The sequence below is a fragment of the Lepidochelys kempii genome, chromosome 2 (genome assembly GCF_965140265.1).
Source record: "Lepidochelys kempii isolate rLepKem1 chromosome 2, rLepKem1.hap2, whole genome shotgun sequence".
Taxonomy (NCBI): Eukaryota; Metazoa; Chordata; order Testudines; family Cheloniidae; genus Lepidochelys; species Lepidochelys kempii.
In genome coordinates, this window is record NC_133257.1 from 71,752,758 (window position 1) to 71,780,107 (window position 27,350).

The 27,350-nt window shown below is 42.3% G+C and overlaps 1 protein-coding gene across 4 annotated transcripts in view; it reads left to right on the top strand.

Annotated features, from left to right (window-relative positions):
* Nucleotides 1-328: 328 nt before the first annotated feature.
* The window catches only part of PXDNL (peroxidasin like), a 295,520-nt gene continuing 268,498 nt past the window's right edge, over nt 329-27,350 (top strand). For all 4 annotated transcript variants that reach the window (XR_012157221.1, XM_073331210.1, XM_073331214.1 and 1 more), the window contains exon 1: nt 329-503. Coding sequence is in view for 3 of the 4 variants with exons in the window: in XM_073331210.1 (XP_073187311.1) it covers nt 343-503 (161 nt within the window). In the remaining variant the exon portion in view is untranslated. The remainder of the gene's footprint in view (nt 504-27,350) is intronic.

The window sequence follows — 27,350 nt, forward strand, 5'->3', positions numbered from 1 at the left end:
ATTCATTAAAAGGATCAGCTGACGCTGTGGCAAACAACTTCTCCACTAGCTGAGCTGTGAGGCATCTCTCTTCCCACAGCTGAAACTCATTAACACAGTCCGTCTCTGGCTCTGAAGTCTGGCCCCCACCTCCCCCCCCCCTGCAACCAGGTTTTAAAAGCCCGGCTGCATAGGCTTTAGCAGGGTGGCGCCCCCTGGTGGTACCAGGCGCGCGCGCTGCCGCCTGTAATGTGATCCCAGCCATTGCCGATTGGCCCCGCGTCGGCCTTTGGAAGGGCTCCTGAGCGCGGCGGCGGCGGGAGCGGCCAGACGCTCCGGGGCTGGGGCTGGGGCTGGGGCGAGATGGAGCCCAAACTTCTCTCCTTAGCTGTCCTGTTCCTGGCCGGGCGGTGCGGCGCGTCCCTGCCCTGCCCCAGTCGATGCCTTTGCTTTAAAACCACCATCCGCTGCATGCACTTGATGCTGGATCACGTCCCCAGGGTGCCTCAGCAGACATCGGTCCTGTGAGTACCCCGCTGCCTCCCTCCCTCCCGCTCGCTGAGCTTCCAGCTTCTGGTCCACTTCGTGCCTCTCAGGCCGGGCGCTTCACCTCCCTCCGCCCCAGCTTGGTTGTTGCAAGACAAGAGCGTGACCCAGGGGCTGGAGCAATTTGAGCAGGGGCAGTGGGGAGCAATTCCAGGGGGATTCCTTAGAGACATACTGGGCGGGGGGGTGGCTGGCCCCGGGGTCCCTGAACGATTCCACAGGAGTCTGGTAGCAGAGTGACTAGGTGGGGGTTGAGTGATCCTGGGCGCAGTGGCATCCCCCAAGGGGAAGGTGAGCGCTGGCATTCCTCAGGGGGGTATTCCTGAAAAGGGCTGGGTACATTTGGGCAGTGAGTGCTCACTGTGGCACTCAATTGGTAGTGAAAGAGGTGCCGGGGCTCAAGCAATTTGTTTACTTTCATAACTGACCTGGCAAGCCCAGAGGTGCCAGGGCTATGAACCGCCAAGCCTAGGGGTGCTGGGCTCAGCCCTTGGCACAAATTAAGCACTGGGCATTGGCATATCCCTGGGGGAATCTCTAGAGCAGCAGATCAGAGGAGCTCCTGGTGGTGGTGGGGGACTCATATATTCCAAGGGGAGATGTGTGAGGTATCCAAGTGAGAATGACTGGCCCATCATAAGGGGAGTCTTCAGTGATGGTGTTTGGGGAGGGGTGGGTTTGAGTGATCTCAGGGGATAACTTATTCCAAGCACCCCTGGAATATAGGGCTGGGATGAAAGATCCCAGGGGGGAATAGGAGAAATCAGGCTGGGTGTGTACTTGAGGTAGTGGGCGATGGATGCATTTCAGTGGCTGACCTGGGTGGGTGAGGGTGATTGTTAATTGCAGAGGCTTACCACTGGGAAGGATTGGAGGTTTGAGGTGATTATATGGCTGGAGGAGTTTAGATTGGAGGTAAATTATTTGAAGGATGAGAGAAAAAAGAAGTGTGTGTACTTGTGTGGAAACAATTTCATTTGTGACAATATTGATGCCGAGAACTGCAGCAGCTCCAACGAGCTCTTTCCACTGTCAGGAGTAAAGGTAGAGATAAAAGAAAATAATTAAAGTTGTGTTGACATGACAGGAAATGGCCAAATGCATTGGAACAGATGGAGCTTTGACTATTTTGTTGGCTAGGGCCACGTTGCTGGACTGTTTTTGCTCCCTGGTTATCTCTCTGGAGATAGGACTGCAAAGCAGCTGCTGATGTTCTCTTGTAAGGTTGGGCTTTGTTCCTCCCTGTGTCAAGGCCAGGATACCCTTTTGTCTAGTCATGAAATAGGACTGGCAGGTCACTGCTTTCCAACCAAATTAACACACCCAGTAATGGTTTTTCAGCTTGATTGCCCTTACTGTCATTCGTTAATGTTCCCATATCCAATTTTTGCTCTCCTTATGTTTGGAAATGTTTGTATTGTTGGAGTGGAAAATGATCAAGTAACAGACTAATAGTTACAGCAGCATGAGATTATCAAGGTGGCTGTTATTTCAGAGTGTGTGTTTGCAAGTGATTACATTTTTAAGCCTAAACCTCTCTGTGAACTGTTTTAAACCAGAACTAGCTTATGATTTTAACTGATTACAATTGCCATGGATAAACATGATCTGCTACCACGATAGTTTTTGCGCAGGAAACATGAGGATCTGTTTTCAGATGCTATTATTTTCCCTTTAGAAAACATCTGCTAGCCTATCAAGACCTTAGTCGTCATTGCTATTGAAACTGTTAAAACAACAATGAAAAGCTGACTACAGCTTTGTCAGAGACGGAGAAATTAAGAGCCAAGTGGCAGTTGTAATAAATGGTTGAAAAGATTAAGGCTGAAAATTTCAGGGAATGAACAAACTTTGATTTGATTTTGTTTTTGTAAAAACTGGATTAATCTCCTTGAATGCTGTGTGTTACTGGAAGTTGCTAAAGATTCAGGTTTACAGCTGTGACACTATGATTTGCTCTCTTAAAGTCTCTTCACTGCGGATTAGATCAATAGAAAATTCATCTCGGCTCACTTATTTGCTTTTCCTAAAGCAGGAAAGAGCAATGCCCAACTGTGACACCTACTCACACCTAACTGATGCCAGCTCTGATTAGAAATTGTCTTCTGCAGTAATCCTTTGAGATTAAATATCTACTGAAGCAGCATTGTCAGTGGGCAGTATAATATTTTATATTATTTATACTGCCCGAGGCACCAATCTAGCATAAATGGACAGTAAAAAAGACAGTCCCTGCCCCAGAGAGATCATAGTCTAAGGCCCCAATCTTCAGTGTCCTTGGCCTCCTTGTTGTGGTATGACTTCTGTGCAGAAGACAGTGAGACACTGCATGGGTACAAGGAACTGCTTGCAGGATCAGAGCCACTCTGCAGGTGCAACTGAGTGAGGATGAGATAAGAGTGAACAATTTATTAGAAATGTGATAGAGGATGCTGAAGAAATGTGTTGTGAAGAATACTTTGTAAAGCTTCCCCTTCTACACTGAGATGGTTTACAACTCTGGTGATGGAGAGAAGGCCCAATCTGTACTAGGTAGAGTTCAAGACCATAAAGGACCATTAGCTCGTCTAGTCTGACCTCTCGTATATCACAGGTCATAACACTTTATCCAGTTACTCCTGTATTGAACTCAAGAACTTTTGTTTGACTAAAGCATTTCTTCCTGATAGGCATCCAGTCTTCCCGTGAAGATGTCAAGAGATGGCAAATTCGCCACTTCCTTTGGTAACTTGGTCCAATGGTTAAACAACCAATGGTTAGTCGTCCTCGCTCTTAGGTAGCTTTTAAAGGAGGGCATTTGGTCCTCTCTTGTGATTATTCTACATGGCCTGTTATAAAGGAATAATTATTGTTTTGCACAAGAAGAACTACATAGAGGGATGTGGAGACAATTCTCTAAATAGACCTAGAAATTCAGTTAAAGCTGTTGGGATTGACAGATTTATTTTAAAGCCATTTAAACCAATTAAGTGATACCAAAGGATTACAACATAGTATAAACAATATCTCGAACTCCCTTGACATGCCACATTTAGATAGTGAGAAGTGTTCTCAGAAGGAATGGGCAGGTCATCTGAAAAGAGACGAAAAATGATACAGGAGCTTTGCTAAATAACATAATTGCTTAGTTAGTTAAAGGGGAATGGGGAGATCCCCAGTATTGGGAGGAAAATATATCAACGGAACTCACTTGGGAAAGGTTGTATGCACCTTTAATTGGCGATCTTTTTCTTTATTTATTTTAAGCTATAACCATATGCTGTCAAAGCATACCAAGCGACTACTATTGAAACACAGGCCAGTATTGCTAATACGTACGCATACCAACACTTATTCAAAATCTTGTTTGATACGAGCCAGCATCTGCAATATCAGTGAAGTTATGTATGCATGAAATGCCATTAAACCCCCTTAGGAAACATGAATTCCATCATAAGCCTAAAGCTGTGGTAAATACAATTTCTTTACTGCTAGTTTTTTAAATGGATCAGGCCATTGGGAAATATAAAGGCTGTAGACAAAAGATCTGGTAATGCCAGATTTTTATGTAGACTGATCGCTCATGAAAAATCTGACATCACTTGGCTGAGTTAAACTGAGGGCTCTTTGTCCTAAAGTTCTTGGCATATGTATACATTGTGCAATTCTGTGGTAAGTTTCATGGTCTTGGATATAAAATGTGAATGTTCATAGAAAAAGTTCATAAATAGTCTTAAAAAGCTTCGCCTGAGAGAGCCATGTTAAATGTCTATGTTCAAACTACCTTTACCACTGCACCTCTCTCAGGCGAAGCTTTTTAAGACTATTTATGAGTTTTTTGTTACTTCACGTTTCCCTTACTGTATTAGTAGGTTCATGTCACTCGCTTGGACTAAGTCAATCTTATGTATTAATTGAAAATGTTTGCTTTGTGTGGCAATTGCCAGCTTGCTCTTGCACCTCCTGAAGAGGGTGAGTGAACCATAAAAAGAATAGCGATCAGTCCAAAAAGAAACTCTTCCAGCTCAGAAGAATAACTTCTGCTTCCTCAAGAATAAAATAGGATTATATGTTTCATGTTTGCCAGTTCTCATTCCAGCTGCTAACATATTGGTTCCATTGGACGAAAAAAGATTTTCCCTTAATATGTCTGGTGTTCAAATGCTCTGTGTTTCATGCCTGTATGCTTTCCACCTGACACGGCTAAAGATGTTATCTAGTTGGGTCTTTTTTAGTTACTTGAACTGGAAAGCTTCCTTCCTCCGTGGTGGTCATATAAGAATTTTACAGGATTCTTGTGAAAAGTGTTAAGTTGGAGAAGTGCCTAGAAGCTCAGACTGGCTCAGTATTGCCTTTCCTGATTTTTTTAGTTCTGCTTTTAAAGTACTGTGCTTTGTAACTTGATATACAAGATATAGCAGAAATGACCTTGGCCAATATTACTTCCTTCCCTTGTCCTCAAAATCAGCATGACCATTGTAAAGGGTGGAGGTGTATGGGTGGCGCCAGGGGGGAAATAGAAGTGTTATGTATATTGATTTGGGGATGGGGGTTTGAGCCCAGTAATTCCTGCACCATATAACAGTAGGTGCGATGTCCAAACAAATGGCACCATATGCCTCTTTAAATATACTCTATTGTATTCTCATGAAGTTCTGCACATTTATTTGGTGTGATACTGGCTATGTTCTGGGTTTGTTGGGGTTTGGGGGGCGTGTGAGGTTGTCAAATGCATATCAAGAAAAGGATGATTTAATGATGAATGCATAGAGATCTTTACACAGGGTATATCGCTAAACAGATGCATGGTGCTACGTACAAAGACTTTACCATGGCTAGTCCTAAGCTCCCAGGAATAGGAGATGTCATGCAGGATTCCTGTTCCTCAGTAAGCGTACTTGATTGCAGAAGCCTGTTTCTGTACAAACTTATGGGTTTTGCTACATATATATACAGCTCCTGTCTTAGGGTTCTGATGGCTTCTGCCATAAAAGACAGAGAGGTCCACTAGAAGGTTCCTAAGCAATTTAAAGGGATATGCACTCCCAGCTGCAGTGTAGACATGCCCATTGATTCTGTGCAGGTACACAGTTCTGTCTGTACTCAACAAATTGTAGGTATGGGACTTAACGTTTCCCGATTCTGTTAGCCAGCTCCTCAGCTGTGTAGGTTGGGTTAGTACCGTTGGCATCTATGGAGCTATGATGATTTATGCCACTTGGGAATCTGGCCCTCTGTTTCTATGCAAACAAGATCGAAATGACTGTAACTCTTATTTCCTAGTGGATGCAATATGTTACTCCACTAGGAAAATTTTAGATGAAAATTCAGCATTACTGTATCAGACTTGTTATGTAATGGAACAAAAATGACACGCTTCTGGATCATAAATGATTCTGGAATTTGGAGAAAGTACATTGCTATTAATGCCACAGATGGCAGTGCACTTGTCATAGAGACTGGAATAAAAGGGTCCCGTATAAAAGCTGCCAGAATTTTATTTGTATTTTATAAATTTTATTTGTATTTTATAAATAAATCACACTGAGCTATAAATATTAGTACATGGACATTCATTTAAACATAATATATATTCACATTAAAACCCGCTAATGTTGAATCTTAAAACCCCTAAGTGTATCGGTCAATCCTCTTTCTTAAGTGGAGCCTGTGGCTCTTCCTCCAAATGTTACTTAAAGCTCCCACACTGGATGAAGTAAAGCATCAAAGAAAAGTAGAGGCCTGTTCCCAAACACTGTCCAGCAGACCAATTTCCACTCCCTAACCTGCCCTATGTGGAAAAGTTCATAGCAAAGGTCTCCGTATCTCTTAGAAATCTAAGATTTCATTCTCCCCCTTTCTTCCGCCTCGCCATTTCTTTTCTAAGAAGACACCACAGTTGGGTTCAATACCCTCATTGACCTGAGGTGAAAGCTGACTGTCCGTCTGAAGAGTCCTGTAAAACAGTTGTCTGGTTTGCTGCACTTGCAGCTCCCATGAAGTGTGCACCACTGATACTTCTGAAGTGCAGCCGGTCGTTTGTGAAGAGCAGAGAAAATACTTAGGAATGTCGCTGAAACAACAGTGAAAAGTCTAAGCTCACATTTCCTTATGTACTGTGCAGCCGGATGTCTCATCTGTATAAAAACAGAGGCTAGCTGAATGGTAGTGAAATTTTAACACTCCACAAGAGAGTGTTTTTGGTACAGAAAGAAAACTAGTTTCAGCTAAACAGTCTCATTTATCTGCACTTGTAATGTAGTATATTAACTGCCCTCTCTTATTTTTGTTTGCAGTGGGGATGTGTTCCAGGAATTTGAATGGAGAACAATTATTGTTTTTAATAGGGAGAAGTGCATTTTATTTTGTTTTTATGTTGATTACTGGAAATTACTTAAATAATATCTTTCATTTTATACCATTATTCAGTGACTGTCAATTACCATGCTAACCAACAATAACCTAGAATAAGATAAGGAGTACTCGTGGGACCTTAGAGACTAACCAAAAGAATAAATGGACACAAATCAGATGTCAAGAATTATAACATTCATAAACCAGTCGGAGAACACTTCAATCTCTCTGGTCACTCGATTTCTGATCTCAAAGTGACTATCCTTCAACAAAAAAACTTCGAAAACAGACTCCAACGAGAGACCGCTGAATTGGAATTAATTTGCAAATTGGATACAATTAACTTAAGCTTGAATAGAGACTGGGAATGGTTGAGTCATTATATAAAGGAACCTATTTCCCCTTGTTTATTCCTACCCCCCCCCCCACTGTTCCTCAGACTTTTTGTTAAACCCTGGATTTGTGCTGGAAATGGCCCACCTTGATTATCATACACATTGTAAGGAGAGTGATCACTTTAGATAAGCTATTACCAGCAGGAGAGTGGGGTGGGGGGAGAGAAAACCTTTTGTAGTGATAAACACCCATTTTTTCATCTGTATTTTCCACAGTATGCATCTGATGAAGTGAGCTGTAGCTCACGAAAGCTTATGCTCAAATAAATTGGTTAGTCTCTAAGGTGCCACAAGCACTCCTTTTCTTTTTGCGAATACAGACTAACACGGCTGTTACTCTGAAACTAGAATAAGATACATCTTTCAAATCCTAGATATAAACATTGTTATAATTAATTTATTAGTAATTAAACTTCTGTTTGCTGTGTATTCCATAGACTTCAAGGTCAGAAGGGACCATCATGATCATCTAGTCTAACCTTCACATTGCAGGCCACAGAACCTCACCCACCCACTCCTGCAATAGACCTCTAAACCTCTGGCTGAGTTACTGAAAGCCCTCAAATCCTTGATTTAAAGTCTTAAAGTTACAGAGAATTCACCATTTACACTTGATGTCTGCTCTGTTACTGAGTAAAGCTTCATGTACAGTTGGGGCCCACTTCAAAGAGGGATTGGCTATTTATATGGGTAAAAAATATCAATATCCAGAGTTGTTAAACTTTTAGAGGAGATATAAAACCTTGTGCTTCAGGGTTAAAACAATTTCCAACCATTAGGGTTGTCCCACCTCTGTCTACTTCATGGCTTCTTGTACCTTCTTCTGATGTTGGCCTCTGTTGCAGATAGCACGGTGGATTGGACGGAACATGGGTCTGATCCGGTATGGCAGTTCCTAGGTTCTGATTTCTTAAATACTCTGTGCATGTATCCCTGTGAAACTGATTCTTAGTTCCACATATAATGGATCAGCCTCTTTGTCTGGTAAACTAACCCAGTGGCAGAGATTAGCATGAAGTATGATTGCTGAGGGGGTTACTGTGTAATAGATTTTCATTCTGATTATGTCCATAGGAATATTATATAATGTTACAGTAGTGCCCAGAAACCCTAGTAGGGCTCAGTGCCCATTTGTGCTAGTGGCTATATGAATACACAGGAAGATATGGTCACTGCCCTGAATTGCTTACGGCCTAAGAAGTTTTCAAGGGTAGAAATGCATTTGGCTGCAAAAACTGCTGGATAACTGCTGTCTGGTTTGCTTTGTCCTTGTGTGTTTATATGTCAGAACCCCACTCCCATAAGGATTAGCCTAACAGAAGGCATCTAACAACATGTGGAGGACACTGACTCTGTTTCCTAAAGACATCTGGAATGCCATTGTCAATGCTCCTTTGTTGAGAGAACTAAAACTCAGTTACTGACAATGAAAATTGCCAAGACTAGTAAATGCGCACAGATTCCAGGTGACAGATCCACTTCAGTAGTTCAATAAGTTATTGCAGAAGGAATTACTTTGAGAACAAGAAGTGCTCATGTGATCGGAAGACCATGGGCATTCAGAGACCATAATGAATACATCACATTAATGTTCACTCTTTGATTGGTATCACGTTTTATATTCACTTGGGGTTTTTATTCATCTGGGCTTTTTTAATTAAAAGGTAAGTTGTAACTAACCAATGAAGTCAGTCATGTGACAAGGGTATTGGTATTTGGAGACCTCATTCAGGTCATGTGACTGAGGGCTGGAAATCAAGCTGAGTTTCTTGCCAGCATTCTTGTGTAACAGACTCTTATTACAGTACTTATATGTATCCTGTTCCTAATGATTTCTGACAACATTCAGTCAGTGTTTAAGTGTTATAAATTTTTTCGTTAAATATCTCTCTATTAACAGGAATTACACTGTCAGTAGAAATAGTGGAAAGAATGGCTATAACACTGAGGTACATCTGCATTCAGCTTTCTAACAAAAACATTGGATTTTTTTGTCAACAGTTAGGTATTCTTTGTCAACACTCTTTGAAAATGTATCTTTCTGTAAGTCTTGTATTTAATTTTTGGAGGGTGACAGTGGAAAATCCTAAGTATGAACAATTTTTGCTTTATAGCATATTTCAGTTGAAAAATTTGCCTTGGGGAATCATCAAAATGGATCTGGTGCAAAAGTCCCTGCAGTATGTTGTTGTGATTGTATTATCTACTGATAACTCATTCAAACTTTAAACAATGGCCCAGTTTCACAGTCTGTAGTCTGAAACTACTGAAATAGAGTTCCATTAGTCCTGGAGCCAATGCATAGCATGTGCATAGATCATAGAAACATTTTGTAGGAGAATGTTGGAGGAGGTTGCCTCCAAATTCCAACTGTTTGTAGGAACTGCAAATAGCATGTTTGTGCAGCATGGTCTGGTATGCTGGAATTCCTAACAGGAGTAACCCTTGATGTGCTGTGGTACTTGTTAGTAACTTGACCTGTAAGGGTAAGTACAACTTGAAGGAAATCTCTTGGAATGCTCACAAAGAATAGTGGGACTGGAGAAGAAAGACGTGCGCACGCACAAAGGCAAAGGAAGTGGGTGCTAGAGGTGAGAACGTATCTTGCTTAGTTTCTCTGATTTATATAGAGTAACAAGGACAGAAGCACACCTTAGGCCAGGGGTGGGCAAACATTTTGGCCCAAGGGCCACATCTGGGTGGGGAAATTGCATGCAGGGCCATGAACGCAGGGCTTGGGGAGGGGGGGTGGGAGGGGGTGCAGTGTGCAGGAAGGGGCTCAGGGCAAGGGGTTGGGGTGCTGGGTGTACAAGGGGGCTCAGGGCAGGGGGTGCGGGGTGCAGGAGGGAGTGCGGGGTGTGGCAGGGGGTTGGGGGCTCAGGGCAGGGGTTTGGGGTGCAGGCTCCGGCCTGGTGTCGCTTACCTTGAGCGGCTCCGGGGTGGCAGCAACGCACAGCCAGGCTAAGACAAGCTCCTTGCTTGTCCCGGCCACGTGGGGGGGCAAGAGGGGGCAGAGGACTCCGTGAGCTGCCCTCGCTTGCGGGTACCTCCCCCGAAGCTCCCATTAGCCATGGTTCCCTGTTTCTGGCCAATGGGAGCTGTGGGGGGCAGTGCCTGCAGGTGAGGGCAGCGCGCGGAGCCTCCCGCTTCCCCAGGGGCTGCAGGAACCTGGTGCCGGCCGCTTTCAGGAGCAGCGCGGGGCCAGGGCCGGGGCAGGCAGGGAGCCCGCCTTAGCCCCACAGGGGTGGCAATCCTGCAGGCTGGTTCCGAAGTCCTGATGGGCCAGATCCGGCCCGTGGGCCGTAGTTTGCCCACCCCTGCCTTAGGCCCATTGTAATCAACATCTGTTACAAGCAAGGCTGTCCTTAAAAACTTCAGGTCATTTTTCAAAATATGCTGCTGTAGAACATTTTTCATTTAGGGGAGGAGAATTTCTCATTGTGAGTTCACCTTGTGTCTCATCTGTTTGCAGAGCCAACTACCTTATAACCTCACTGTTGCTGGAAGAATTATTCTTCCCACTTTTGCTGGATTCTAGTGCATCTCACAACCCTTGTGTTGTTACCACTGTATTTATACTGATGCAGAAATTTGGACAAAACCTATTATGCCCAGCTCTTAACAGTTTCACCCCAAAGTATGTCTGCAGGGGACTGGACTAGATGATCTCCTGAGGTCCCTTCCGGTAGTACAATTCTCTGATTTGTGTGCACAGATGATCATCTAGGTATCTAACTGAGCATTTGCATGAATGATTACCATGCTTGTGCACAATTTCTTAAAATCAAGCCCTTGGAATGTAGTAAATCCAGGCAGGCATGGCTTTGTAGGGGAGGTGAATGAAAACAGATTTCCATGGAGGTTTGCTTAAATCCTTGAAGAGCCTTACTTCTTGAGCTCATGGATTGAATTTGGTAGTCTTTAGTATCTGAATAAATGTCTCAAATGCAGGACCGGCACTAGGCACCAGCAAAGCAAGCACGTGCTTGGGGCTGCACAATTCCAGGGGTGGCATTCCGGCCACCTTTTATTTTGCTTGGGGTGGCAGAAAACCTAGAGCCAGCCCTGCTCAAATGCACTGTCCGATTTTGGTTGTAGTTGATATAGTCATCTGAAGGTAGAGAACAACCAAATCCTTGAAAGAAAGTGCTCACTTGATGAGTTTCAAGAGTAGGCAGAACGAAAGAATCTTTGACTGGGGTGAAAAGAGCTCTTTTGTATGTCAGTATTGACACCTCCTGCTGTTGGTTCTGTGGAAGTTAGTGAGCAGCAGGCAGAGTTGGATTTGGAGCTTATCTCCATCAAACTATGTAACATTTGGCTGCATCATGCTGATGTTTGCAGTGAGTTTTGAGCAGTGACAGAAATATCTTTTTATAGAGCTGCATCTGAGTGATGCTGGGCTGTACCACACACTTCTAGCCAAAGCATCCCTGTAGCAGAGCACTTGCCAGTCTAGAAAAAGTACATTTAAACTGTATTTAAGGAACAGCTTGGCAGGCATTAGAGGGATGCTTATATTTTTGCATAAAATAGTGTCTGTTGTGACTGGAATGCAGATTACAGGATCCAGCATGATTGATATGGGTGACTTCAGCAGCACTTTGGCCAGCACTGGAATAAAGAGTTTGGGTGAAAATGTTAAGAATCAAGTCAGCCAAACTTTTTTTTTTTTTTTTTTTAATTCACTAAATGCATCACCACACAGAAGAGCATTAGTCGTTCCTGGCCTACTTAAATCATCTCATTATATTTGTGGTCTGGAGTAGGATTAGAAAAATCAGTCCATATGGCAGTTCTCTTCAGCCTCAATTTACACCTAAATAATTGAATTATTCAAAACACCTGAATGATTATAAGTTGATTTTCAAATTCCATTTTTTATTCATTTTGCTGCTGAATGGAACACTTAGCCCAATAATAATAATAAACCCATTTTTAATAGAACACTTAACATTTACTTAGCCCGTTCTTTTTTTTTTTTTTTACTTTGCCTGTAGCACCCAAACAATGTGAGAAATCTAGTGTTTTTGTTACACCACTCCAAATACTCTCTCTCATATAACCTGACAGTTCCCTTATTTAATCAAAAGGTGGGAAGAGAAAGCAGAGCTCCTTTAGAATTGGTAGCTAAATAAAATCAATACAGATTGCAGTATTCCAGTGTGGTATTATTATATGACAGCATGAAACAATGGTTTTCATTTTTGTCTTCTCCCTTTTTATCAAGTAACTTAAATTGATCCCTACAGTTAAAAGGAAAGATTAATAAATTTTGAATCTGCAGTTGACACTAATTATGTCTGTGCTGTGAGCAAGCGCGGCAGAAGAAAACACTGTTTACTGCTCCTGAGAATGTTTGACTGTTCAAAAGATGCACATGTCCATAATTATGGGATGGTTGTAAATTATGTCCTGGAATCCATAGTGGCTTTCTCACTAATGCTGCCTTGTTGGGGACTAGTAGACACATTGGTGGTACAGACATATTTCTTTGAATGGTCTTCGAGATTGTTTTCAGTACTCTAGGGTAGTGCTTCTCAAGCCATCTGATGTGGGGGACCGGCAATTTTTTTTCCCCAACGTGCGCGCAGACTGGCAGCCGATGGTTCGTGGACTGGACCACCACTTTGAGTAGCACTGCTCTAGGGGACCTGCCTTTATAAATTGCACATTGACTTGCAGGTTGTGAATAGTCATCGCTTCCCCCCTAACAGTCCCAACACTACAGGGTTGGGAGCTAGTGGTTCAGCATGTCAGTGTCCTAATCCAGCTTGTTGGCTCATTGAAAACATTGCTCCTCCTTTTGGCCTTGCTCACACCAGTGTAACTCCCTTGTCATGCGTGATACTACTCCTGATTTACATGGATGCTGTCATAAATATAAAGGGAAGGGTAAACCCCTTTGAAATCCCTCCTGGCCAGGGGAAAGCTCCTCTCACCTGTAAAGGGTTAAGAAGCTAAAGGTAACCTCGCTGGCACCTGACCAAAATGACCAATGAGGAGACAAGATACTTTCAAAAGCTGGGAGGAGGGAGAGAAACAAAGGGTCTGTGTCTGTCTGTAGTCGTTTTGGCCGGGGACAGAACAGGAATGGAGTCTTAGAACTTTTAGTAAGTAATCTAGCTAGGTATGTGTTAGATTATGATTTCTTTAAATGTCTGAGAAAAGAATTGTGCTGAATAGAATAACTATTTCTGTCTGTGTATCTTTTTTGTAACTTAAGGTTTTGCCTAGAGGGGTTCTCTATGTTTTTGAATCTAATTACCCTGTAAGATATCTACCATCCTGATTTTACAGGGGGGATTTCTTTATTTCTATTTACTTCTATTTTTTATTAAAAGTCTTCTTGTAAAACACTGAATGCTTTTTTCATTGTTCTCAGATCCAAGGGTTTGGGTCTGTGGTCACCTATGCAAATTGGTGAGGCTTTTTATCCAACATTTCCCAGGAAAGGGGGGGTGCAAGTGTTGGGAGGATTGTTCATTGTTGTTAAGATCCAAGGGTCTGGGTCTGTAGTCACCTAGGCAAATTGGTGAGGCTTTTTACCAAACCTTGTCCAGGAAGTGGGGTGCAAGGTTTTGGGAAGTATTTTGGGGGGAAGGACGCGTCCAAACAGCTCTTCCCCAGTAACCAGTATTAGTTTGGTGGTGGTAGCGGCCAGTCCAAGGTGTAATATTTTGTACCTTGGGGAAGTTTTGACCTAAGCTGGTAAAGATAAGCTTAGGAGGTTTTTCATGCAGGTCCCCACATCTGTACCCTAGAGTTCAGAGTGGGGGAGGAACCGTGACAGATGCGATATCCGAATCGAGCCTTTTGTCTCAAGTTACTTGATGAGCCAGGTCTGTTGTGTAACAATTTTCTGACTTCAATTTTGCTAGATTAAGGATGACGACACAGACTTTTTTTCATGTTGAAAACCGGTTTCTATGAGTTCCTCTCTACCTGGCTGTAGAGGTACTCTCTACTGTCAGTAGGTTGACTTGGAATGAATAGGCAAAAAGGGAGAGAATACTTTCTCTCATTCTTCTACTCTTGGGAATTCTCAAACAATAAGTACCACATTTTTATTGTTGCAGAATTGAACATCTTGATGTTTACAACCGACCAAGTATTAAACTGCTAGTAGCTACTGTATCTACACTAGAAATTCTTACAGTAGGTTTCCGAATTAGGAAAATACCATTGGTTTAGCTTTTTGTTGATGACAAACAAATATTTGAAAAATAATTGAAAGAGTTTTGTAAAGGCTAACCATAATCCTACAACAAAAACAATTACTATTAAATTTTTTAATACTGCTTAGAAAAGTTTTAACTGTTATTTTTGGCAAGAAAATCCTGAGCTTTAAAAGAGCTATAACATAGCAATACTCAAACTTAAAAAGTATCTTTTTATAAAAAGAGGGGGAAAAAAGTTACTAAATTATCTTGGTGGAAAAGAACAAATGGGAAAAGTGTCACCTTGGATGCAAAAGACATTTCACTGAACCCTTCTATCTTTCTTTGAGTCTTAAAGGGCTCGTGTAATTCTGAATTATAATAATATGTCGATAGACAGTCTGGATAACCTTTTCAAAAACTTAAGAGACTTAGGAGCCTTAGTCCCATTTTCAGAAGTGAACTTGTCATTTAGGAGCACAAGTTCCATTGACTTATGCTCCAAAGGGCAAGATTTTCAAAGGTGTTTAGGAAGAGCTGGGCAATCTTTTTTTTCTGTGCAAGTAGCTTATTCACCAAAATTATTCATGAACTTGCCAAATAAATTTGCCAATTTTTTTAAGGCAGGTGCAGGACTTAGATGATTTGCAAAAAACAGCTGGAGGAGGAAGAGGAAATGATACAGCTGCCACCTTTATCCTGATATGCTCCTGGGATGTGGAAAACCCAGGTTCAATTCCCCTCTGCTTGATGTGCGTATGAGAGCTTCTGGGGCAGGGCTCTCTCAGTCTCTCCTGTTTGAAGCTGTTCCACTTTTTAAAATGAGTCCTCTCTGGAGCAGGGACTTGGATTTGGGTCTACTGCATTCTAGGGGAGCGCCTGGACCACCAGCTGATAGAATCATTCTCACTCTTACAATTCATAATCCTTAATGATGGGTCTCTAGGGAACTACACTTATAAGTGGCAAATTGAGGGTTAGGCTGAGAATATGTACTTCTTCCCCCTAACAATCACTGGAGGGAATTCATACAAAAATTTAAAACAGTCTGATACTGCAGTAAGTTTCTGCATGTCACCCTCCATGCACCAGGGCATTCCTTTAGGCTGCTGGCATCAAGTCCCTGCCCGAACAGCTGACTTGTACCAGGCAGTATCTTCCACAGGAGCTAGCTCAGGGTCAGGACCTGTGTGCAGATGGCTTTGGCTTCCTGAGTATCTCGCAGGACTCTCAGTGCTTGGGGTGGAATACCATGTTCATTCTGCAGGAGGACAAGATCCGCTTCACAGATGGGAAGGTAAGGGAGACAATCCACAGGGGAATAAATTGCAGGGTTTCCCCAACTGTTCCCCCCCAGCTTTTTCCATAGGGACTACCTGGTTGAGATCACACAATCTAGGCCCTGCTCTAGTACTGTGAGTTTGGTGGAATCTACAAAGGCCTTCATTCTGCTGTGATTTCACTGGGCAGCTGAAGTTCTTTAGTCTTTTAATAATAGATTGAAGTATTACCATCTTCAATTGTAACTGCTCCGATTTACACGGACAATGCCAGTACAGTTTAATTCTGTGTAGTATCATTAGGATCAGTGGAAAAGCTACTGTTACAAATTCTGTAGTACATTTACTCAAGCCTGTTTCATGCTGATGTGACTAATTCAAATGGCTTTTGACAGCAAGTTTGTAATTTGTTGAACCTGTTTTTATCACCTATGTTTTCCTATTATTTCTCCACTAATAGCCCATGCAAGGATTTATCCTCTCAGATGGGTTTCACCAACTTTATTTGAAATCCTAGCACCTGATTTTAATGTTTTCTTTGCTTTGCATGGTTTTCTCCTTTGATTTTATATTAACCTGTATGTTCAAGATTGTGTAAATCAGAGATAAACACCCTCTGTATATTTCTTCCAGGTGGTTTGCTGAAACCCTGAGAATGTAAGTGCTTCCTTAAAAATGTAGTGGTAGGAGTGGCAGTATCTGTTACCTCCAGATGAAGTGAGCCAGCTGCTTGTAGAATGTCTGTTTAATTAAGAGTTTCTGTTCTTTTTTTCTTCTCTTTATTCTCCATTTCAAGTTAGAATTGTGGATAGAGCTGGTTGAAATATGACGCAAACAATGTATTCAGTTGATCCAGCCTTAAATTTCCTATAAAGATCAAGCCTTTGACTGACTAACATGTTTGTAATACTTGTTTGACAAATAGATATGTGTAAATATATTCCAGGCTTTGGGCTGTGTTCAGCATTTGTTGTTCAAACTTACCTAAGACTGTTTACCATTTCTGTTCAAAGAATGGGTGATCTAACCTTTAGAATCAGGAGGAGTGCATCAAGAATCCAGTGGGGAATTGCAGCTATCAGAGAGCATGGGAGCATCTTGAGGAGTGTAACAATCCTCTCTTAGGAGCATTGCCTAGTGGTCACGGCTGCAACTCCCGACTGCCGAGGGCATTGTGGGGAGTGGAGCCTGGGCCCTCCCACTCCACTGGGCTCCAACTCAGGGCCCTCTGGGCTACTATTAGGCTGACAACCAAGGCTGCTTAGACTGTCCTCCCTGGGCCTCTTCCTCTCATCCACCCCCCTCCCCCTCCCCGCCCCGTGTCAGCTTAGTCCAACACTCTTTCCTGGTGTGGAAACCCAAACCATGATAAGTAAAGGGGGTTACCAATGTCCAAGTTCCACAGGATACTTCCTTTTCTGGTTATTTCTGGGGTGGGTCCTCCCTTCCCTCAGAGAGATCCCCTTTGGGCAGCTATGTCAGAGTCTTAGGCTTGGCTTGGCTTGGCTTGGCTCGTCTCGGCTCTGGCTGTGGGCTGCAAGTCTACTCATGTCCAGCTCTGCTACCCAAATAAGCTAATTCCCTGCCTTTTAATTCCTCCAGCAGATGGAGCATTTGCTGCAGGTGTGGTGGTATGGGGCTGGCTGAGCCCAAAATAATCCCTTAACCCCTTGTTGTCCAGTGTGAGGTTTGTACACCCCATCAGAGGGAGAAAGACATAATATATAAGCAAGGCTAGTAAAATTCAGGATGCTTTTGATCTTTTTCCTATCCTGTTTTATAAGAGCATTATATTTGGCTTTCTACATGAAACATAGATTTAAAAATAGTTGGTTTCCTTCCTGGTGGAGGGAAACAGAGCAATATAAAACAGGTTTGTTAGCCATCTAACAGACTGCATAATAAAATTGTATGTGTCATGTTCACACAAGTAGGTCTGGGCGCTTATGTGCACACACGTTCACATTGACTTATGTCCAGCGTGTGGGGCTCAATCAGGAGAGGGAAAAGGAAGGAGCGGGAATCCCCTCTGGGCTTCTGTAGGCAGCATGGCTGGAGTGGGTTTATCTCCTCCTGCTGCATGTGGGCTAGGGCCCCGAGATCTCAGTTGGTACATGGACTGTGGGGTGCTCTGCAAGGGATGAAGTTGGGGAGATGCATCCTGGGGACCACTTTCCCCATGTGAATCACAGGGATGTTGGGGCGGGGGCGGCGGCAAAACCTACTGGTGCAGGGTGACAAGCATGAAGGATTGGGGAGGCAGGCCAAGAGTTGATTGAAGTTGTGCATGCTGTTACAGCAGAAGTTGTCGCAGCAGCAATTCAAGGGTTACAGGGCGCTCTAGCCCACGCAGAGACAGACCAGGATGATGAGGTATCTCTAGGACCCAGGAGGAAGAGCACAAGAATGGCAAAAGGCACAATAACTACTGGCAGGGGCAAACTGGAAAGACATCAAGGAGTGGTTGAAAGGCATGCAAGTTGAAGGGAGAGAAGCATGACTGGCATGGCTGGGGAGAGCATGATGCTGCACACGGGAGAGCCTGGCAGTGGGGGGACAGGATGGTGGATATGGGAATTTAACCCCTTCTCCCCCATCACTGCAGTTGGGGATCTAGAGGGGAGACTGGCATGACATGGGGGAATTGCCTACTGGGAAAATAAGCAACTTGTGGGGGAGCAGCCACTTATCCCCCCAGCCAGGGCTGGAGCTACTGCAACATGTGGGGCAATGGAGTTAGCCACAGTGCTCAGGGGAGGTCCTTAGGCTACTTAGGAGGTCAGCAGCTTTTCAAAGTGTTGCAGGCTAATTTAAAATTGTTTCAGGGGTTGGAGATTACCTCCAAAAGGGGTCTGACAGAGGTGGTCCTGGTCACCCTGCATGGGCTCAGGTTTGGGGTGACCAGGACCACCTCATTAGTACAGGGAAGGTGATGGAGAAAAATTCATATCCTCCCCGACAGAGAATGGCGTGCCATGCAGGGGGTATCCTGGGGGCCTCTGGACACTGCAAAGTTTGCAGCCAGATCATTGGCACATCTCATTAGAGAGTTCTTGCCAGGGGTTTGACATGCCATTGGGTATTACTTCATCCTATAGACACCACCATATATTTTACATATCTGCCAAAAACATGGATTAAATCCAGTGCTTTCCATTTTGTCATACTAACACAAGGTGAAAAACTGCATTACTGATGAATGTGTGCAGTGCTACTTAAGAGTGCAGTCACCTACTCTTGTCCCCGTCATTTGACAATGGTCAGAGAGCCAGAGCTATATTCTACTTCTGTATATAATTTAGAATTTTCAATTGGAGATTCAGATGCAGGATTGCTTGGATTTTGAACATTTTACATTGTAGTGAAACAGAATGGGGGTGAAATACAGAAAATATTGGCTATGCAAAATAGCATACTTTCTAAATAGGATTTTTACTTATATTTTCAATAAGTCATCAACAACTCTTTAATCTGGTGTGTATGTCTGGAGTATGTAGGGGCTGTACAGTGTGTCAAGGGACTTTGAGAATGGGTCTTTGTAATCTCTGTAAACTTTTAGAACTAAGTGTCTTTTATAGGAAAATATATTGTTTTCTCCTTGCATTTAGTGTGTTTGCATGCCACATGTATATCCTGTATTATGTGATGGTTTTATTTTTATGTTTTAAAGTAATTTTAAATTATTTGCTATTAAACCACCTTTGGGGTAGAACAGTTCTTTCTCTAATAGATTGTGCTGGGCAAAATTTCTTGACCATTATGCGTTTTATTTTTTGTGATACATTTTACTTCAATTTTGTTTTAAAAAGGTAAACAAAAACAAACAAATGTTGAACAGGTTGAATGAAACATTTTGTTTAACCCCAAACTTTTTTTTCCCAATTTTTTGGTTCAGTCACTGCACTGAAAAGTTGGTTATTCACAAAGCTCTCCTAATAAACCCAAGCCACTGGCTTCCCCTCCACCCACCCAACCACAGCAATGTAAATATATTTGGTGTACAAAGTCACAGAAGAACTCGCATCAGCAGTTGAAGTCACTATTGACCTACTACAGTTCCAGTTGATGATCAATAGATATTACTTTACTGCACAGCAACAGCAGAAAGAAATACAGTACCCTATTGAGAACTGACTTTCAACATGTAAACCCAGCTGATGGCTCTCAGTTATAATAGATGTCAGAAAGTGACAGGCGCTCTTCTACATTTGCATTAATAATGTTCCACTTGACTGGGAAAACTCCACCCTCCCATCAAATTACTAAGCACATTCTAACTAAGTGCATCCAAGTAGAGAGAAAACTAAAGGAAGATAAAATTACTAATTATATTTTTTCCTCACCTTCTGCTTTGACATGGTACATGCACTGCCTTATGTGATAATATCAATTACAGTACGAATGAGCTCTTGCAGCATGGCCCAAAAGGCTATCTCTTAGGGAAAAACCGAATGTATTAAAGAGAGAACATGGTCTCTCTCAAATTTATTAGCTAACTTTTCTTTGTCTGCATTTGGTAATCACACTTTAAAATGTTGATTTTGTTTATTTGTTAACTCTTGACAGAGTAACAGATGAATCCACAGCTCAACTTTATCTTTTGGAAGGTACTAGACTTGCAGTGGTGGGCAACCTGCAGGCTGCAAATGGCCCGTCAGGGTAATCCACTGGTGGGCCAGGAGACAGTTTGTTTACATTGGCACGGCCGCCCGCAGCTCCCAGTGGCTGTGGTTCACCATTTCCAGGCCAATGGGAAGCGGTGCAGGCCGCAGGGACGTGTTGGCCACTACTTCCTGTAGCTCCCGTTGGCTGGGAACGGTGAACTGCAGCCAGTGGGAGCTGTGGGCCGCCTTGCAAATGTAAACAAACGGTCTTGTGGCCCGCCAGCGGATTACCCTGACGGGCCACAGGTTGCCCACCACTGTGAGAACGAGCTACAGTGAAAGGGTGGATCCAAACCTTTTTCTCCCTCCCGGTGCTGTTTTGCATATAAAACATTCCCACTTCCAGCTATCACCCTGGGATAGCTGCTGCTCTTCATTTATTTGTGTTGCAGTAGATCTTAGAGTCTGAAATTGTGGATCAGGGCCCCATTGTGCTAGATGCTGTCTCTTTGTTCCTCTTTCATCCTTCACCATCATAGCAAATGCAAATAGAATTGACCAGATTCTACAACCATACAACTTAACCATAGGACTAAACGTGCACACTTCTCTGCTGTGTTCGTTGCAATCTGTGTGTAAATAATTTTCCCTTAAACCTATAGCTGACATGCTGGTGTAAGATATGAACAATTTCTTTGGTGTGTGTTATGCAGAAGTTCAGTCTAGAAGATCATGCTAGTTCCTTATGGCCTTCATCTCTACGAATTGGGGTGCAACTTCCTACTTACCCCACACTTGGGAGATTTCAATAGAAATGTGTGACAAGTCCAAATTTCCAAAACACATTGGGGATGCCAAGATACCACAGACTTGCAGTTTAGTGCATGTCCACCCATCTCACATACAAGCTTTTTGGTGATGTGGATGTCGATGCTTGGGCTCAGAATCCTATATGGAATACATCAAATATCTTCTGGAATCCACTGATCATTAGAATGATGGAGTGATCATGTGTTCATAACAAATGCTGAGGAGTACATGTTCTTGCATACCAAGATGTATTCTAAAAATGTAAAAATAATGGCTTTTCAAAATAAAAGTGGCAGGATAGACTTTTTGAAGACTTATGCTTGTAATATAAATAAACAGTGGTGCTGTGGAATTAATCTTGGTATAATGAGAATCTGTATAAGAGAGTTTAAAATCTTGTTTGATCATAATCCATGGATTCCAAGCCCAGAGAGGGGACATTGTGATCATCTAGTCCAGCAGTTCTCAAACTGTGGGTCAGGACTCCAAAGTGGTTTGCCACTCCAGTTTAATGGGGTCACCAGGGCTGGTGTTAGACTTGCTGGGTGTGACGGGCTGGATCACAGAAACCCCCTTGGGACTGCTATCTGATGTGCTGAGACTACATCTGAGCCCATTTTCCCTGCCAGCTTGGGACTCCAGAACCTTGCCTTGTTTGAGCCAGATACGCTAGCCTGCTGCAAACACAGACCCAGGTCTAAACCGCGTCCCCTAAAAGCTGCAGGCTTAACTGAAAACAGCTTAAGAAGTGTTCCTGTCTCAACACTCAGGTACCCAGCTCCCAGTGGGGTCCAAACCCCAAATAAATCCTTTACCCTGTATAAGCTCTATACAGGGTAAAACTCATAAATTGTTCACCCTCTATAACACTGATAGAGATGCACAGTTGTTTGCCCCCACCATACCCTGGGTTAATTAATAAGTAAAAAGGGATTTTATTAAAGACAAAAAGTAGGATTTAAGTGGTTCCAAGTGATAACAGACAGTACAAAATGAATTACCAGGCAAAATAAAATAAAACATGCAAGTCTAAACCTAATAACTAAGAAAGTGATTGATTGATTACAGATGAAATTTCACCTTCAGATATGTTCCAATATGTTTTTTACAGACTAGCCTCTTCTAATCTGGGTCCAGCAATCACTCACACCCCTGTGGTTACTGTCCTTTGTTTCAGTTTCTTTCAGGTATCCTTTGGGGCTGGAGAGGCTCTCTTTTGAGACCGCTGAAGACAAAATGGAGGGATCTCCCAGGGGCTTAAATAGACTTTCTCCTGTGGGTGGAGACCCCCTCCTCTCCTATGCAGAATCCAGCTGCAAGCTGGAGTTGTGGAGTCACATGGGCAAGTCACATGTCCATGCGTGACTCAGAACTTTACAGGTGGTAGCCATTGTTCATGAGCTACCTTGAACGTATGCTTCTTATGTGGATTGGAGTCTTCCACGCTTCCTTTGTCCATTAAGTGTTTCTTGATTGGGCACTTAACATGCAAATTCCTTTCTTAAGAAGCTGACCAAATGCCTTACTAAGGCTAGTTAAAATCAAACAAGTACGCAGCCAATATTCATAAATTTGAGTACAAAAATGATACTTGCATAGAAATAGGATGAATATATTCAGTAGATCATGTCATGTAACATATCTCTGTAAAGGTTATATGTAGCATAAAACTTATTCCAGTTATGTCATATATACATTCATAAGCATATTTCCATAAAGCATTATGGGGTGCAACATCATGCTGGGGCTCGGGGCTGAAGCCAAGGTCCGAGCCCCAGTACTCAGGGCCCTCAAGCTTTGGTTTGGACCCCCTGCTCTGGGTGGTGGGGCTTCGACCTCAGGCCCCCTTCCCAGGGTCATGTAGTAATTTTTGTTGTCTGAAGGGGGTTGCAGTGCAGTGAAGTTTGAGAACCCTGATCTAGTCTGATCTTCTGTACAACACAGGCCATAGAACTCCCCCCCCCCCCCAAAATTCCTAGAGCATATCGTTTTTAGAAAAACATCCAATCTTGATTTAAAAGCTGTCAGTGATGGAGGATCCATCACAACCCTTGGTAAATTGTTCCAATGATTAGTTACCCTCACTGGAAGTAATTTACATCTTATTTCCAGTCTGAATTTGTCTAGCTTCAGCTTCCAGCCATTGGATCGTGTTATACCTTTCTTTGCTAGGTTGAAGAGCCCATTAGTAAATACTTGTTTCCCATGTAGATTACAGACTGTAATCAAGTCACCCCTTAACCTTTTCTTTTGTTGAGCTAACCCACTTGTTCCCAGAAAGGTATTTGTGATCAACATGCCATAAGTGTGGTGGGAGGAGCTCCTTGGAATTGCTGTCTTCAAGGGATAGGAAAAATATGTTGAGTAGTGCTGTGTGTATAGATATTTTTTCTCTGTCATTGGTGAAGTGATTTAAATACAAAAGGAAAATATCTGAGAAATATTTCTGATATTTCTCACATTTTTAAATTGTAGGGCCCTGATGCTGTAAAGACTCATGGGCTTAACTTAATTCACACCAGTCGTCCCACTGCAGCCAATAGGAAGTAGTCTTGTGCGTAAATTAAGCATGTATGTTTTTAGTGTTTGCAGGATTGGGGCCTTACAGTGAATCCAGGTTTCTTCTGCAGTGGGTGAACTGTTTCTTCTGAGCATTACACTGCTGTATTTTGCATATAGCCACATCTGTAGATTAAATGGAACTGTGCCTTGTTCGATAAGAAGCCTTGCTAATACTTTTGATACAACTCCAGTCTGATGCTATTTTTATATCATATATAACATTTAAAAAGGTGAGAAAGAGAGACAGATGTAAAATGTTCCTTTTAATCCAGAAAATATTGCCACTTTGAAAAACTTAAAATTTTTCCTGTAGAGTGAAATCCTCTTACCAGCATAAAATAAATATATATTTTTGCATATATACTGTACTTTGTTACCTGGTATTAAATATGTACCCAAAGGTACTTCTCTATGATTGATGGGGAGAATAAATTGTGTTTTTTTACAAATGTTGCTATAAATTCTTGGTCAAAAATGGCATGCTAGATATTTAATAATGACGGGATGAGCCAAAGCTTCTGCCAAGAATTTAAAAAGGAGGTTTGGAGGAAGAGTTCACCACCTCACCTCATATTTCAAATAAATTACAGTAATTATGTTGATAAATCAAAAGGAAAAATGTATCTAAGTGGCAAACAATGGCAGGATTTAAGTTTACCTCCCTTCACTTTTTATGTTGGCATTTCCATTAGAAAACTATGAGGTAGGAATGTACGCTGTGCACTATGATTTCTCTGTTGCTGGGGACTGAACTACAGGACAAGCTTTTCAGCTACTGTCTGATGAGTTTAGTTTAGTTTAAATTTAACTAGGAACCTGCTGTAGGCACTTTAACCTAGTTGCTGAATTTAACTACCTGTTGCTACTGCTGCCACAGACTTAAAAATGGGGGATTCATTCACACATCTGTTCAAAGAGGGTTTAATTCAACATAAATGTTCTGGGTGGCATAAAGGAATTCTTGTCTAAGAAGATAAATAGAGGAATGTATGGCTTAAAAACATGCTTAGAATGTGAGCAGTCATGGAACGTGTGCAAGAATGATGCACTTTTCAGATAATTTCACTAGAGACACACGTTCTCAATAAAGAGAAGGTTTTAGCTGTGCCTTGGTGTGGAGCTGGAGATGAACAGGAATGTCTGCCTGGACTGATGGAGGAGGGGAAAGGGAGAAAGGAAAGGAGAGCTGCAAAAATAAAAACAATGCAAGAAAAAAGTCAAATATACAACCTGTTGCTAACCTAGGTGTATATCACACTCACCCCTAAACATACCCACAGGAGAAGCTCTAAGGGTAGAACTTCAGGAGATCGCCCCACAGTGTCATCTTTAAAACATTCCCATGGAGGAGGGCTGGGATGTGCCTCTTTGTGTAAATCACAAGTTTGCTCCCAAAGCGAGAAGCTTCCAGGTCAGGATAAACTAACCCAGTTTAACTATGGTTTAGACTGTAAGGCTCTCTGATCCAGCAAAGTGCTTAAGCACCTGCCTATTAGCATGATCAAGGCCTAACAGGAGATGTTCCCCTCCTTGAACACTCAGCCCTATACCTAAAGAAGTAACTTTAATTATGAAATCAGAACCAAGAGAGAAGCCTGGAAGCCCAGAGCATCCTATAAAAATTAGGGATGAAATTCTCATGTCCATCACTGCCCCTTTGCACTGTATAGAATGGTCGGTGTAGCATAAAGGGGCTCTAACAGTCCCAGATCCAGCTGTCAGAGGATTCACCAGAGTAGGAATTGAGGAAGACAGCTGTTGGCTTGCTAGGCAGAACTCAGAGGACAGCCCTGCTATAGGGGACATACCGGAGGCAGGCTGGGAGCAGGGCTGCAGTGTATAGTTAACAATGTTGCTTTACACTTATTCCAGTTAAATGGAGATCAGAGTTGTCCTGCTGTTCTCAATGCAAAGTCTGATGACTTCAGTCCTCTCTTTCATGGTAAAATACACCCTGTTAGTACTTTAATACCCAGCGTAATTTAATATAGACTAAATCTCCCCATAATTCTAGCAGTAAAACAGATGAGTCAGGCTGTGCCACATAGCAAGTTTATATGGAATTGTACTACATATGAATAGGAGTGTTGGCTTTTCTTGGCAAAAATATTTTTAAAGCTCATTTCAGAAGTGATTTGAAATTGGCTGAAAACCCTTTTCTTTGTGAAGATTTTTTTAAGTTTTATTTTTCTGGACAGAATTTGGTTTTGTTTTTGGTTGGGAGAGGGTTTTTGGGGGGTGTGTGGGTGGGTGGTTGCTGTAAGTGGAAAGCTGCGAAGTGCCAAGGCTGTTGCTGCTCTTCCATCAAGTCAGAGGAAAGCTTCCTCATCCATGCTGCTCCTTTGATGAGTAAAGACGGCATGTGCCTAGAAAACTCTGTTGCCTACAGAGGCTTTAAGAGCAAAATGGACCATTTTATTTACAGGCAAGCTGAAAGATTGTTCAACAGACATAATAAAAAAGCTAGACCTAATCCACTTGCCTGGAGTTTCACTGGCTCATGGGCTAGAGTGCTGACTGAAACTGTGATTTAAATTATGAACATAACTATCAACATGGGCATTTCCAATTCACAGCTCTCATGTGGTAATTTTGCCCCTATCATCTTTTATATTCTAGATTCCTCTTAGGATTCTCCCTCCCCATGGATGCCAATACGGCAACACTCTTGGGTGTGGTTGAAATGATTTCCAGACACTTGGTGTTTCTTCTACCCAATATGTCATTCACTTTTCCATGACTTCACATGCTAATGCAACTGACGCTTCTCCTTGTAGAAACAAAACCTAATTCTTTGAGGATCCTCTCTTGCCATATTTCCATTTGGTTAGTAGAACTGGGTGATCACGATCTCTTCTAAATGTTTTCCATGTGTTGAGAGGGGTAGTATCTTTGGTTTTAAAGTACCATTTTTCTATGATAGTTCATAGTTTTGCTGAGAACACACTGATGTTCCTTGCACATATTAAGGTGAGCTGCAGAGCAAAAATTAACCAACTGCCCTCAGAAATCCTCTACAATTTTCTTTATCCATCTGAAGATATAACAGAGAAACAGGAACCAGAATATTTTAAATAAAAAAGCTTTTTCATTATTTACATTAGAAATATCAACTCCATTCTTACCTTTTTATTGTGGAGGACTGTTATATTCTTTGGAATACCTGGAACATGACAGCATAAAAATCTGTGCTGCTGTTCTCAGCCTTCCATGTTATATCCCTCGTATAGGAGCAGTAAAAAGCAAAGCAGGTTTTCTCCCCCCTTTGCAATTCATTTTAAAGACTCTGCTTGTCAGGTGGCTGTAGTTTAAAGCTTTATTTTACTCACATCTTGAGCTTAATGATAATTGTTCTTTTAATTTTTTTTTAAAGTTTCCACTAATAAGAATGTGTTAGACAGCTGGGGAATTGTGGATGCTGGGAAAACTGGTAAAGTGCTAATGTTATCATTAGCACAGTGGGTCTTGGTCTTCCCTTGGCACTTGTACTAAACCCCTGTCATTATTCGCTGAAACAAGATTAGAAGAACCATCAAAGCTGTTAAATAGTCTTCTGTTTCATTCTTAAACGCTTCCTACCCTTTGTTTCCTATCTTTTAGCCAGCTACTGATCCATGAAAGGACCTTTCCTCTTACTCCCTTACAGCTTAGTTTGCTTAAGAGCCTTTGGTGAGGAACCTT